This window comes from Symphodus melops (genome assembly GCF_947650265.1).
Source record: "Symphodus melops genome assembly, chromosome: 3".
NCBI lineage: Eukaryota > Metazoa > Chordata > Actinopteri > Labriformes > Labridae > Symphodus > Symphodus melops.
The window spans coordinates 2,082,981-2,098,976 of record NC_136693.1 but is presented as its reverse complement, the minus strand read 5'-3'; the positions used below and the strand labels follow the sequence as shown (position 1 = coordinate 2,098,976).

General features: G+C 43.6%; 1 protein-coding gene across 4 annotated transcripts in view; it reads right to left on the bottom strand.

The window, feature by feature from the left end:
- The window catches only part of kifc3 (kinesin family member C3), a 33,671-nt gene extending 21,799 nt beyond the window's left edge, over positions 1-11,872 (bottom strand). For 2 of the 4 annotated variants that reach the window (XM_079340144.1, XM_079340146.1), the window contains exon 1: positions 11,616-11,872. Coding sequence is in view for 2 of the 4 variants with exons in the window: in XM_079340142.1 (XP_079196268.1) it covers positions 1,691-1,954 (264 nt within the window). In the remaining 2 variants the exon portion in view is untranslated. Of the gene's footprint in view, positions 1-1,690; positions 2,393-11,615 lie in introns of those variants that run through there. The other 2 variants (XM_079340142.1, XM_079340143.1) reach the window with 2 other exon arrangements.
- Between the last annotated feature and the right edge of the window lie 4,124 nt (positions 11,873-15,996).

Below are 15,996 nucleotides of genomic sequence, written 5' to 3'. Positions count from 1 at the left end.
AAGAACTCAAATTCATTATCATAATTTTTTTTTCTCAATTCTGTGTCCTACATATGTTTTAAAGTTCACTGTGTTGTCTGGTGTTTATTTCATCATGAGTTACCGTGACAACGACTGACCTTAATGGCTCACCAGTCGTCTTTTACTGCAGCAAAATAAAAGATAATATTTAAAGACTACAGACAAAAAACTGTAACACACACACACACACACACACACACACACACACACACACACACACACACACACACACACACACACACACACACACACACACACACACACACACACACACACACACACACACACACACACACACACACACACACACACACACACACACACACACACACACACACACACACACACACACACACACACACACACACACACACACACACACACACACACACACACACCAAAATGTAACTACGCCTCGAAATGTCCCGTGATTGGAGCGCTGGGCAGCATCGTACTTCCTGTCTCGAGCTCCACGCCCACCTGTTTGTGCGTGTGTGTGTGAGTTTCATCCTGTGTGAGTTCAACAAACTGAAATTTCAGGATATCAATAATTTTTTTTCCTTTTTTTTAATCAGCTGCTGTTCACGTTCAGTCGCCATGGTTTCCTCTCCACAAACAAGCAGAGAACACGATGCTGACACCTGGTGATGTATGGAGCGTAGGAATCAAACTACCAACTCTGCTGTGCAACTCAGTTGTGTGTTTGTCATTAAACAGAAGAACGATAGAAAAAGGGGGGAATCGTCATGACAACAAACCCGTCTGGTGATCAGATGATAAATCTGTGCTTATGTAACTCCTGATCCGACTGACAGAGTCTCCACCCCGAGCGCTGCAACATGTAACAGGATTTCAGACCGACAACCAGGCACGCCAGATTTAACCGGAACGTACCAACAATGACATCCACGTAAGGTCCCTGAACGCAGCACGGAGGTGGAGGCGACATTCAGAGTCCATCGAGGTGGTAAAGACACGAGGGACTAAAAGGAGGTTTGTCCTGCACTCTGGACCAACAAAAGGCCCCATAAAGGTCTCGAACAGCCCCTTTAAAAAGACTCTATAAAGTTTGTAACGACGTCCTGTACTCGAACTCATCGGCTCAAAAGGAACGTTTTAGTTTGTTTCATGACTTCAGACGAAGTCGGAGCGTTTGTGATGCTGTTAAATTCACAAACACATGACTGAATTTTGCACGTTAATCCATCTATTTCATCCACACAGCAACGAATCTGAAGAAAAGTGTCGCAATCAAAACCACGTTAACCGAGACCAAGATAAGACCGAGACATCTGGAGACCTGGACTCAGACTGTAACACCGAATCAAGAGGCAAAAAGAGGCGTTTTCCTTCTAATTCCAGTCATGACTCGGGAATAGCCATCCTGATTTCAAATCTGGAGTCCGTCCGTCCTGAGAGCGAGACCTTCAAACAGTGGACCAGTGACCAAGACCGATTCAGAGCACGACGAAAGAACAACGAGACTGTAAAAGAGACCAAACGTTAATCTGACGATGAGCAAACACGCCAACAAAACGACGTCCGTCTGTTGTCCGAACCCTCAAACAGAAACAGAAGCATCAGAGGAGGAGTAAATAATACTGACATTGATCACATGCTCTCATGTCCCTGAAGACGCTCAGCCTGAACCTGACCTCCATCTTCTCACCTGAACTCGCTTCCTGCTGTCTGGGATGTTGCGTACGCCGCCGCCTCCTCCTCGCCTCCGCCTCCCGTCAGCCCTGCAGCCCCTCTGTCCTCCACAGTCCACACTCTTCATCCCACCTCCTGTGGAAGCCCTCCATCCTCCGCCCTCCGGACGGCCTTCCTGCCCCGCAGCCTCCGACCTCCTGTCCGACTCCACCGCCTTGCTGCTCCAGCTCTTGACGAGGCTGTGGAGGGTCAGGACCGCCAGGGTGCAGAGGACGTACATGACCCAGTCACACAGATCCAGCTCAGCTCGGGAGGCTTTTTTTACTTCATCGTCTCTGAATCCAAAACGGAAAAAAAGAAGAAGAAAAAGTCCCGTCCGTGTTGAGGTGGGAGCCGACAGGTCTCCTGATTACATCCTCAGAGTTTGAGTAGTAGAAGAAGAAGAAGAAGGTCTCCCCCCTCCAGCTGATCGGCTCTGCGTCCAGCTCGTATGATCCTCCGTCACACTTTGCTCCTGTTTCACCTCTGTCCTGAATCCCGCCCCCGTTCACCGTCAACACCACTTTCCACAGAACTGATAAAAGCTGCTGGACCTTGTCCCGTCCTCTCTGCCGTCACGTCCACATTATTATTTATCCCACTGGTAACCAGAGTCAGCAGGCGGCGGCTTCTGTTTCTCAATGTAAGCCAAACACTCGACACGCTCCGTGTACAAACGTCCGCACGACACCTCAACTGTCAAAATAAAGGTCACATGACTTCTCTACACTCCTAATTTATACTTTTACAGAGCGAGTGTGGACGCTTGTTTCAGATTAGAATCTGTCACACAAAAAGGAAAAAAATAAATAATTTGAATGTGACTGGGACCAAAAAGTTTTGTTTCGTAACTTTTTTTTACGGTGAAGATTAGAAACTGATGAGTAATGAAAAACAGATAATCCATCAGGCTGCGTGACAGGAAGAAGACAGACTCAATCTGCAGGAGACGTCCAGACGAGTCTGCAGCGGTTTTAGAAGCTTCAGTTGTCTCTGTTGTAAAACAGGAACTTCTCTAATCTCTCCTTCCTGCTCCGTCGACTCCAACAAGGACACGAGACACATTTTCAGCTTGGTAATCCAGAGCGACGTCGACCTCCTCTGAAAACTTCAGCTCACTTTCCTCCCTCCCCCCCCCCTCCTCGGCTTCGTCGCTTCAGTTTGCCTTCCTATTGGTCGATCAGCAGGTCCCGAGTCGGTGCGGGTGTCGAACCCCCGTCCGACTCACGTCTCCGTCCCGTCACGCTCACACGGATTAGAGCAGAGGCAGGTCGGGTCTTCACCTCCATCAGGGGAGAGAGAGAGAGAGAGTGTGTGCACCTCTCTCGCCCATCCCTCCCTCTCCCTGTCCTGGGGCCATCTGTTGTTGCTGGAGGATAAAACTCACGGATGATGTAACACGATCATGATGCGGTCAGACGTCCCCGGCTTCAGATCATTAAACTCACATCTGCACAGTTCGGCCTTTTCTTTAGTGACCCAGCTGGAAAGAGAGAAGATCCTCAGGTGTGACTGTGACCTCCGAGCACGAGGACGTCATCACCACTGATCACTCTGTCATCACCACTGATCACTCTGTCATCACACCTGGGTTTGAACTTGAACATTGGCTTCCTAGATATATCGATCATCGTATCAAAGAACAGGACGAACAGCAGCGTGACAAACTTCACAGTCCAGATGAATCATTTAAAATACTTTCTTTGAGTGTTTCTTCTTCTCGTCATTGAAAAGATGTTTTCTAACACGGTTGTGTTTTGCATGTTCTTGAGTCCTGACCATGTGGACGGTGGGATGCGGGCTCAGAGGGAGCTGACAGTCTGAATCACAGCCAGTGAATTATGATGCACAGATCCGTTTATGGACTTCGCTGCGTCCAGTGGGGGACCCGTCCTCAAACGAGACCCTTTCTGAAAGACTTCTCTGGGAGGAACAAAAGAGGACGTTTCCAGTCCACTGGCCACTTTCAGGGTCGTAATGAGGAAGAGGAGGAGGGGGGGGGGCGGAGTCACGGCAGGAAACACTCTCTGTTCTAATAAACCAAACCATGAAAAAGTCTATTTTTACAGACATGGAGAACGTCCTTCTCTTCATCTACTCGTGTGATTTTAACTTGGACACGTAAGCCGAACACGGTGCTCGATGCTACAAAACGTGGGAATTAGTGACAAATAATCGTGTCCTCCTGCAGGACGCCATCGGGCAGATAAAAGACGCTCATACTTGATTTATTTAGTACCGAAGCTTCAGACTGGTTTTCAGTTGTAACAGAGACGATGGTGATTTTTTTCTCTGTCTGTCCAGTCTCAAAGACGTGTCTCACAAACATGTTTCATTGAGGTCAAAGAGTCGGCGCTCTGAAGCAACGACCTTCAATCTGGATCAAACAGTGAGAGATGAAAAACACGACCATAAAAAGTTCCAGAGAATAAAACAATCAGAGCAGTTTGAGTCAGTCAGCAGGGAAATAAAACACAGCGGAGGTGATCTGAGGGTCACCAGTGCTGCTGCAGGTGTGTGTGTGTGTGTGTGTGTGTGTGTGTGTGTGTGTTGAAGGGGGGTATCAGGTGTGTCAGCGGCTCTAAGAGGCTCACAGGCTCCAGATTAAAGCAGATTAATGCAAACTTGCTCCTCTCTTCATTTAAGGAGCTTTTAATGACTCAGAGAGGCGTCACTCTCTGTGTGTGTGTGTGTGTGTGTGTGTGTGTGTGTGTGTGTGTGTGTGTGTGTTTTAAACAGCTGCTACACTGTAAAGATGTACTAAAACGTTGGCCTCATATATGACTTGAACTAAATATTTATTTGTTTTAATTCTTGTTGCCATGTTCTCCCCGTGTGTGTGTGTGTGTGTGTGTGTGTGTGTGTGTGTGTGTGTGTGTGTGTGTGTGTGTTCACACACTTGAATTTCCCTCGGGATCAATAAAGTATCTATCTATCTCTCCTTTTAAACAGCTGCTACACTGTAAAGATGTACTAAAACGTTGGCCTCATATATGACTTGAAATAAATTCTTGCTGCCATGTTCTCCCCGTGCGTGTGTGTTTCTCTCCGGGTTCCTGCTCGTGCCATCGGTGTGAATGTGAGTGTGCCTGGCTGTCTGTGTTTTACATGGTCAGCCCTCTGATTGGCTGGTGAACAGTCCAGGATGTAACCCCGCCTCTCGGCCAATGACAGCTGGGATCGGCGTGCTGTGAGCGAGAACGGGAGAAGTGGTAAAGATAACGGACGGATGGATCTTTAAATCAAAAAAAAAAATAAAAAAAAAGGTTGCAACGCTACGATGATGAGCGCTCGTTGGAGCGAGCTCGATAGCGACCCCAACAGGCGCTAAACAGCCACTGCACAGCGCTGGATGTGGACGTTTGTTAGGAGAGTATTTTCCCCTCGTGATGAAGAACAGCTCACAGTGGAATCAGCTGATGTCAACAACTCTGTTTTCAGATTATCAGGCTGCACCTGAACTCAGCAACTGCAGCTTCGTTCGAGTTGTTTGGGTTTTTAAGTGGCTTCCCAAAATGCATTGCACACACCCGTCTCCGCGCCACATCTGAGCTATTTCAGGAGAAAATTACAGAGCGAGCAGCAGGATGTAACATGGAGCTAACATGACATCAGCCATCTGGAGAGAAGAAGAAAAAAAAGAAGGAGACTAAAAGACGGAGGAGGAAAGAAAAAGAGCTGACTGTGAAGGAAAGAAGAGAGGAGGAGGAGGAGGAGGAGGAGGAGGAGGAGGCCTTCATCTCCTCCTCTTCCTCCTCAAAACAAACACCGACTCTCTGAGACGATGATTTCCCTCATGAATGTTTCACACAAGAGACTCAGGAGCGCTAAGACTGACGAGAGAGCGAATAAATCTGTGCAGGTCTGTGAAGATTTTATCCAGAAGAGACAAAAACATCATCTTCAAAATCTAAACACACAGAAGTTACAATCTGATCCAGCAGGGGGCGCTCTCAGCGTCTCTCGACTCATGACCTCAGGAAATGAAGACAGGGATGTTTTGGGAAAATACAAAAAGGTAGAGGACGTCTCTGCAGAGAGCAGCCCGATGCGTCTTCAGTGGACGGACGCAGGCTCGACATGGCGTCCAGTCCAGGGGGGCGTGACCCCGCCTCTCGCCCGCCTCTCACCCAATGACAGCTGCTGAAATAATTGAGTTCGATCAGCGCTGCCTGTGAAGGCCTCACTCGCTCCGCCTGCTGCTTCGTGGCTTTACGTGACATCATCGGCGTGTTTCAAATCCGACTGTTCTCCTGCCAAACGTTTCTCCCAACAGCTTCTTCCTGTCTCCGAGGAAAAATCACAGACAGCTCCGGAAAACTCCGAGGAACTTTGGGCGTCATGTGCGCACTGAAGTAATCACATGATTAGATTTCCTTTCTGGTGATGTTTGTTATCTTCAGTTTGTGAACAGTGAAGGCCGATCAAACAGGCAGACACCCTACAGCATCATGGGAGATGCAGTTCAACAGCTCCACCTGCTGGTCTCCAGAGGAACACTTCAGACATGTCTGATGCCATGTGGTTTCAATCAAACACACGTTACATAACAGTTTCCCAGCTACACACACACACACACACTGGAGACTATTACAATACACATTTTTACAGCTGTAGTGATTTTCCACGCACAGTTGCAGTCATGTTGCATTCAGGGTCCGTTGATGATCAGCTCTGATGTCATCACATTTCACACACCACACCCGAACACTGCAGATCCTGCAGGCCGGGTCAGAGTCCGTCTGACGAGTCCAACAAGTCCCCGGTGGAGCGCAGACACAGAGCATGAACCACATCAGCACAGACTTTTATCCAGCCAGGACACACACACACACACACACACACACACACACACACACACACACACACACACACACACACACACACACACACACACACACACACACACACACACACACACACACACACACACACACACACACACACACACACACACACACACACACACACACACACACACACACACACACACACACACACACACACACACACACACACACACACGCGCACGTTCCAGCTTTAAAAACGCCCGACAAAGATCAACTCATCAGGGATCTGTTTGAAGTCTCGAGTCATTACAGACGATTCAACAACACGTCACGTCACGAGCACCAAAACTAAATCCAACCCCCCCCCCCGGAGAAGGACACGACGCTTCACAAAGCTGTGCTGCAGAGTGTGGACATAAATCAACCAGAAGAAGAACACAGTGCAGCACTGTTTACATCACACAACACAGAGCTGAAGCACATAGATCTGAAAGACAGAATTTAAAAACAACCAGAAATATTTTGTTACTCAAACAATCGTCAAAATAGATTCTGCAAACTCCACTAGTTACTATATTTATTTATATACATATATATATTATTATGTCCATTCAAATAACTCATTTTATTTTTTAGTTTATATTCTATTCTAGCTAAACTGAGTGTTTATTGTAATTATTGTTTTTGCATGGCCTGCACATCTGTCTGAGCACGTGACAAATTCAAATCTTGAATCTTGCACGTTGATGACGCACAAACATGTCGGACGTCTCTCGTTTATCTTCCACACGTTTCATTTTCACTCTTTGAACGGCGGCTTGTAAGTGGACTCTTTAAAATGTCAGATTATATTGTTTTTAAATATGAGCAGAGGTCAGACAACACGCCAGAGAAATACTGTGTGTTTGTAAGAAGTTCATTCTACTTTACAGAAGAAACATGATTTGTCTCGTTTCATTCAGACGAACACGGAAGCTTTTCCCTCCACTTCACGTCACGCAGTCTGAAACAGGACAAACTGAAGAGTGAAATCTGATAAAGAAACACTAAATCACATTTCCTCAGATAAGATGAAACCTCACGCTGCTGCTGCTGCTGCTGCGGGGTCAAATCACATCTATCGTACAAACAGTGGCTCGATTCACAACCGCCTACTACGTCCAACCGACAGCAGCTCTGCGTGCAGCTTTTCATCAAAGTATGCAGCAGTGTGAAATGTTCCAGCGTGTTCCACTTCAAACCTTTGGAAAGAGGAAATCGATCAAAACACGGCTGGTGTTACTGTGTTGGACGATTTGTGGAAAATATTTCTCTTTTATTTACTTACGACGCTCTTCTCGGGTTCGATGAGGTTGAAGTGATATTTTAACATTTGAGTTGAAACGTATGGAAGCCCGTTTCCACCAATTGAAAAATAATAATAGATTTTCTCCATTGTTAAGTATTGCTTTCTCATAATTACAAGATATTATCTCATAATAAATGAGATGCTAAGTCATGATTATAGTGTCTCAGCATCTCATTTTAATGGGATAACATCTTGTAGGTAATATTTAATAATGGAGAAAAAGAAGTTTGTACATTTTATTTTTTAACTGGTTGAAATGGGCTTCCATAGAAATGAGTGGCAACAAAAACACCCGACAGATGCCGAGGGCGGTTTAGCTTCCAGGACGATGAAAACACTAAACAACACCGGTGTGGTATTAAGACACGTCGCTCTGAATGATGCTTTGATCGCTTTTTGTCCGCGCGCTCACTGTGATGCACGTGCACAAACAAAAGTGTAAAAGTTGAGTTTAACATGAAGGGCTGATTGAACTCCTCTAACATATCAATGATGTCGGTGTAATCATGCTCTAATCAGTCCGACACAGAAGCTGTTCCTTCTGACGCATCTTAAGGTTCTTCACTCGACTCGTCTGGTCTGGAACTTTTGATTCTGTCTCGCAGCATCTGGCCACTCTCAAGTTTTGTCTCAAAGTCTGAGGCAACTGAAAGCAACACAGCAGCACGCCTCATTTATTCCAGCGGCTCCAAACTACTGACACGCAGCCGAGTGGGAGAAGTGCGAGTTACACAAGACTGTGGTCGGCTAATTGGGACGTGGTGCTGAAGATTAACCAGCAGCAGCTCGAGCTGCGTGTTTAGAGTTTGGGTCTATAAACTGACTTGTTTGCATTTTATTAAAAAAAAAAAAAGTCAGAACTGTGCAGTTCAGCACAAATTCCCCTTTTGTTTATTAGCACAGCTTCCGGCATGTTTGACCCTGAACTCAGCAAACACTGGGTTAATGTTTAAAGATGTGAGTGGAGCTGGTCTCTGTGAGGACGGACTGAGAGACTGTCTCTGCTGCGTGTTTGTCCTTTTTACCATGTCGAGCAGAAACATCCAGAGAGTCCACCATGTGATCCTGTTACTGTATGAATCACTGCTCGACAGCTCATGAGTGAAGTTAACTCTCTTACAGCCTCCAGTCATGTTGTAAATATGAAGTTCATAAACAACTTATCAAGCTAACATTTAGCTAGCTTGTTAAAACCGCTAAATCAGAGCGATGAAGCATAACGGCCGTGACGTCACAATTAACCTACCGAGCGGTGTAGTTAGCTTGTAGCATGATGTTAGCTTTTAACTTCTCTGGGCTGCGTTGACTCTTCAAACTTCATATAAATTATGTTAATCTGAACAGATTATCCTGCTGAACTGAACAGCTACACATCAGAAACGTGTTTGACACAGATTATTTTCTGCAATGATCCAAAATCCAATGAAAAAAATCCCAAAAGGAGAATTCTCCTACTTTTAGGGTTGGCCTATAAAAATACCTCGTCACTTTTCCAGTTTATTATCGTCGGGATGATTTAGCTGATATTCCTGTTGGGTCTTTAGTTTCTAATAACTTGCTCCACTCTGCACCAAAACAAAGTCCTATAATGTTGCTTTAACAGTCCGGCTTTACTTTGAATTATTCAGAAGAGTACACATTAATGTTTTACAAAACCAACACTAAGAGTTCTCTTTACTTGTTTATAAGGGGACTTAAGTTTAAACTGCTTCCACGTCAGTGAAGAATCAGATCAGTGATGTGGCTGCAGCGCTGGACAAAAACCTGCAGACAAAAAAAACCCAGATTTATTTATAGAAAATCCACTGCTGCAGCGGTCAGTCTCTGCGGACACACCCTGCAAGACAGCCGCCTCCTCAACCAAACACACTGACGTTACTGTCATAATCAGTGCAGTGATTTAACTCCACAATACCGCGCACGCACACACACACACACACACACACAGCATGAACAGGAAACTGGGGAGAGTGTCTGTGTCCCAAATGTTCTCATGAAGACCGGAAAAACACATGAATCCTGCAGACTGGGAGCGTCGAGCAGCTTCTTTCTGTGTGTGTTAAAAAATTAATCCCAAGTTTAAAAGTTTAAACCCAGGCTTACAGCAAGGAGTGGGTTTTAATCTCACACACAATTAAAAAAGCAGCTCCTGGAAAGTCTGCACATGTTGAACATCTGCTTCTTTACAGACACATTTTCCACCAAACAGGATCTGACAGTTCAGTTACAAGCCAATCCCTTCGCTGGAGTGAGAACCACACATCTCTTCAACGTAGACTATGAAAACTGACAGGAAGTTTGTTGTGAAACAAGACCAGTAAAAAAGGCTAAAAGGCTCTTTAGAGCTACAAAGATTGATAAAAAAAATTCTTTGTGGGTGGTCCCTGTAAAATAAGATAATGAGTCTTCTTTTTAACAGCTTTCCACTTTGTGGACGCGCAGCAACCTGCAGTGTTAGAAAATGAAGACGATGTGGAAGTGCAAAAGCCTGCAGTTCACCCAGTGTCCACTAGAGGCTGGCTGCAGTAGCACAAGAAGTCACATACACACCCATTCAAAAAAAGCCTGTTTTCACTGCAGCCTGATTCAAAACACACAATTTGATTCACTCGCGTCTCGATTGACACTCACTGTACGTGGGTGACATTTTTCATAACTTTAATGTTGAAATCTAATGTTTGGTGTCGTACGACTTCAATACAGCGTAGATCAGCGTAGATCATGGTTTAAATGATGGTTCTTGTCGGGAGTGGAGTCAACACCTCTACAAACATCACTGAAGGAATCTGGGACGAAAATGTTCTTTGCTGTTATTAGGAGATTTATTGACCAGTCAAATAACATTTCATTTGGGCTTTCATTGTAGAAGACTAGCAGTTCTCTTTCACCAGCAGGGGGCGCTCTATGGATATATGGAATATAAAAGTTAAAGTCAGCAAACATCACTTATAGACCTACAGGTGCTGAGTCCTAACACATCACTAGATATGATGCAAACAAAGACTTTCAACACGATGGCCCCTAAAATATATTCTCCTTTATTTGCTGTGTTCCTTAATGCGCAAAGCAAATAAACAAGTTTATCTTGTTTGCATCATAACTGTTTATGTTAAAGTTAAAGTCGCCAGCAATTAAGAAGTGGTGAGCTGGAGATTTACAGCATCGTCAAATATAAATGGGACAGTTTAGCAAAAAAAAAAAAGAAGTTATACCTTAAGGAGGTTTGAGTAAAAAAAATAAAAAAAATAAATTTTAAATCAAATATTTTTTTTCTGCTTCTGAGTGACAGCAAATGTACAATTTATTTAGTTTTACTGATCAGACTGGCGCATGCGTCATGACATTAATCAATTTATAGATATTTCCCAACCCTGCAGTCATAACTATCAGAGGCACAAACACGTGTGTGCATTTTTTTTGTGTGGGGACCAGGTGAGGACGCTTTTGTCACAGAGAGAAAAGAGCTTTGAAGCGCTGGAAACTGCTGGACGGCTGCATGAAAAGAGCCGCACGCACGCGAGCGCCCACACGCACGCGCGCGCGCACATACAACAGAAGTGAATCAGATCTGCACTGTGCGACACTTTTAACTGCATGGTTCATATAAAGGACAACAGCTAAACAACACAACAGGGACAGCTGGGCCATCTGTGGACCTGCGTCCCCCTAAACCAGCAAAGTCGGGTTTTTCTTTTTTTTTCATGCACAGAGTCTAAGAGGATCCGGACTACAGAAAACTTTCAAGACACCAAACTTTTCCTTACCTCTGGTCCCAAGCAGCGAGTCCTCTCCCTCCTCTTCCTTCACTTCTTTCAGGCTTTTCCTCGCAGTTAATCCCCTCCACTGTCACTCAGATAAAGTGTGGAAGTGTGACATGTGAAATAAAAAGTTTAATCTCGCCGGTTGTTTCCCCCAAGTCTTACCAGCGGTGTGTCGACCCCGCTGCTCAGCTGAGACCGCTGCTGGATGTCTGTGCTGCCTTCACGGACTGTCGGACATCTGTCAGTTCAGTGGGCTGAGCGCGCATGGGCAAGAGAGAAATAGAAGGAAAAAAGAAAGGGCGGGCTAGATTTGTGGGAACGTCACTTGAAAAATATTCGTCCATGATTCAAATGAAGGATTACATTTCTTTTATATGATTTTAATAATTCAGCTACATCTATAACTACTGAAGTTATATTGGCATCGATAAACTTTGAACAATAGAGAGTTAAAGGATGTAATTTTACAGTATGACTATAGTTTCTTGTGATTGTATACTGTTTTAAAATGTTATAAAATCCAGTGTTGAGCAGAACTTTTAAAATCCCCATGTGATGTCCCGTGTAAGAAGCTAAGTGTTGTCCTTTGACCTAAAGACCACACAAACACCTTTTTTTTAAGATAAACATATAAAATATTTGTATCTGAAGTTGTTCAAGTGTACAGATCGACTCCTTGGTCTATATTTAGTGTTAGAAAAGTCTTCCTTTACCGCTCTTGCTAATCAGCAGTGGTGATAAAGCTTCCTGTATTCAGCGGTAGCGGCTCTGCATTGTTCCTGCTTTCCCGCCTTTTTCTTGTTTTCTGACTTTCCTCTTCTGCTCAGGCCGACACAATGAGAGCTTCCTCTGCTTCCTGAACATTTTCCTGATTTTTTTTTTTTTTTACACATGGGAAGCTCTGCAGAAAGTCTCTGAAGTACAGACCTGTTGCAGCGATTTATATCTTGATAAAAAAAAAAAGTGAAAAAATAGCTAAGCTAACGAGCGCCGTCCAGCAGCAGGCAGTGTAAAAAGACCAAAGTGTGGGAGACGGCTAAAGTGACAAAAGGTACTGTACCTGTACAGTAACTGTATTTCTAAACCAATGATATCATGACAATCTCAAATTTATTTAGTAAAAAAAAAAAAAACAATGCACGAAACAGCAAAAGTATAGCCGCTATCCAGAGACACTTTTTACTGCAGTGGGCGCGCATTTCTTATTGGATTGATAAGGCGACGTTTTTGGGTTTTGTGTACAGTTGTCAAGTTTAGTCAGCCGTTTCCTAAACTGGTTTAAATCATAAGTGGTTTATTGAAATCAACATTTTCAAAAGAAAAACAGGTCTTCAGATGTGTCAGAAAAGAAAGGATGACAGTGTTTCAACTTTTTATTTCAACACGTTTATGGTCTGTGTGAGTTTGAGTGTTTTTGTTGTTCAAACTTTGCGTGACGTATAAGCTCCTGTTTGCTTTGTATAATTTCTCACAAGATTTTGTGCATATTAATGACATCTCACTGATTTATTTGGTCAGTTTTGGTGCCTTTTTTTTGCGTCTGCAGATGTAGAAAATCCTGTAAATGAAAGCCTGAGCTGCATTTGAGCCTAAAAATAAACCCGGCTCAGAACAGAGGACCACAGCTGAAAATGGATCCTTACACAAACATGGGGTCCCGAGTGCTCTGGAAACCAGTGAAGTAAAATCATTAAAGTCATCAGAGTCAAGCAGACGGAGTTATTGAGTGGTGAGCAGTGGATAAAAAATACCACACACACACACACACACACACACACACACACACAGCTGGATGAGGCAGAAACACACATTTATACGAATAACAGCTTATTCATCATTACAGCACCTTCATTTTCTAAACACAAAGGTAGACGCTTGTCTTTTTACAGCATTCAAAATAAACTTCAGCTCAACTTAAACATCACACATCTATTTAGTGATTACATACAGATGGTTTAAAAACAGCGTTACCTCAGAGAAGAACACAGTTACTGTCAAACTCCACTTTTTTCCCATAATTCATTGAGTTTCCTTTAAAAGAGTTGAAACAGCGCCCCCCTGTGTTCACACAACAAGATAAAGATCGGCTGGTCCGTGTGGCCAGAGAAAGAACTGCACTCGAACTGTGAAGACATGAAATCAAATATTCCTGCCACAGATTTTTTTTGTTTTTTTTTGACCGATTCTTGATTATGGGTTCAGATTTTTAAATTTGCACAATTCACAGAGTGAGGTAACAAAACAGACGTCATAAGAATAGAGGAATGAAGACAATCAAAGAGAAGGAAGATGAAAGGGGAAAGGAATACTCAAAGCTAGTCTGTATTTCTAAACGCTGGGAGAATAGCATCATTATAATCTTTTATATTTTATAACATAAAAAACTCACAGTGACAATTAAATCAAACTTAGAAATATATTACTTCTTCATAAAAAATACATCTCTGCCATCGTAGATAACTCATGAACTTACAAACTGAGGTTTGAACTGCCGTGGTGTAAGAACAAATAATATATATACTATACAATTATTACCATATACGGATAAATACCAGGAGGAGACGAGGCGTGAGCTGAAGTTTGTCAACAAGTCGCGTCTGTTAGAGGCACACATCCTGCAAATATAACCAGCTGATTTAGGATCTGTCATTTCTTAATGGGGGGGGACGGCAGAAGCTCAGTCTGTTGGGACTTGGGTCTGGACCAAATTACAGAAGTTGCTCTGATAGCTGGAAAGGTGCCAGGGCATTTTGTGACTCCTGCAGAGGTGCCCTCGAGCAAGGCACTGAACCCCCCCCAAACTGCCGCCCTATGTGTAGCAGTGTGCAGCAGCCCCACTCTGACGTCTGTCCACTTTTGGGTCTAAGCATGTCTCGACATAACAAGAGTGTGAAACCAGAATCTCCCTCAGGGATCGAATCAAAATCATTTTTAAAAAAAATTCTGATTTGTTTGTAAAATTGTCAGTGATTTCTTCTGTTTTCTCTGACTGTAAATTAGTTAGATGTTTTTTTTGCCTTCAGGACGACGGGTGAAATTTAGCTTTTGTGTTAATTCTGACACTTTTACATCATGGATGCTTTCTGCTGGTATGTTGGTAAATGTGCACAGTCCTAATTAAAAAAAATAAAATAAACTGTCTGTTTTTGTAAAAGATGGCTCAAGATAAACTTCAGGTTGAATAAATAAGAGAAGATGATCAATAGACTGCTGTACTGGACTGTATGTAGGAAATGTGATCGTCTATATTCTGCACATTCAGAAACAACCTGGCACTTTAATGTGATGCTTCTTTCACCTTTAAAAACACAGTAAGGTGTTTCTCCTGATTAACCCTTTAATGACTCACTACAACATGAAGTATGTTGATGTTCTGTAAAGCAAGTCCAACTAAAACCAGTTCTGTTAGGAGGTAGAAACAAAACAACGTCAAGTTTTTGACGTCACATATTGAACATAAAATAACAAAAAGACATTTAAAGGGGATACTCAGGATTTTTTTTGACATTTAAAGGAGCGATATGTAAAATATCTCCTGACTGAGATGATGACGCTCTCTTCCTCTGTGATCAATCAGCCAATCAGAGAGCTGCTCTCTTCCTCTGTAATCAATCAGCCAATCAGAGAGCTGCTCTCTTCCTCTGTAATCAATCAGCCAATCAGAGAGCTGCTCTCTTCCTCTGTGATCATGAAGGAAACCTGCAGCAGCCAGTATGTCCTCCTTCTAACTTTAGATTCTGCTCCTGAATACTCTGGATTTGTTTGGACCAGAGAAGGTAGGCGGGGCTTTGAATTTGGACTGCAGTACCCATGTTAAACACTAGGGGTCAGAGTTACACACTGCTCCTTTAAACAATCTGTATTCACAAATATAGATTGTTCATATGTGGAATGATGAAGTTTGACTCTCCTATCCTGTTGTTGGAGGTGAAAAAATGTCAAAACCACGTTTGACTAACAACTCTGAAAAGTTGTTAAAGCTTGTTCACAGTGTCTACAGATCTGCTCTGAGCTCAGCTGGTTCTATAAGTGCCGTGAAGGAAAAATCCACTGCGGACATGAATGGGTTAAATCAGTGACGAGCTCATGACAGTGCGTCCATCCGTTCGGTATCACGTTGCCTCATGTTGTTTGTTTCCATCTAATCAGTAACAGTTCCTCCTGACAGAGGTTTAGCCAATGAGCAGAAACTAAATCATGACGGCTGCAATCTTGAACACGAGGTCCACAAATCGATGGGTAATGGTCCTCGTGCCCTCAGCTTGTTCTGATTGTTACTTTAAGATGTACAACGAGGTGAACAGAGGAGAAACAGAGCGCTCATGACGTCACATTAGGTTTCACTACGCGTTTCTACTTCCTACTCTCTGAAATCAAAACGCAG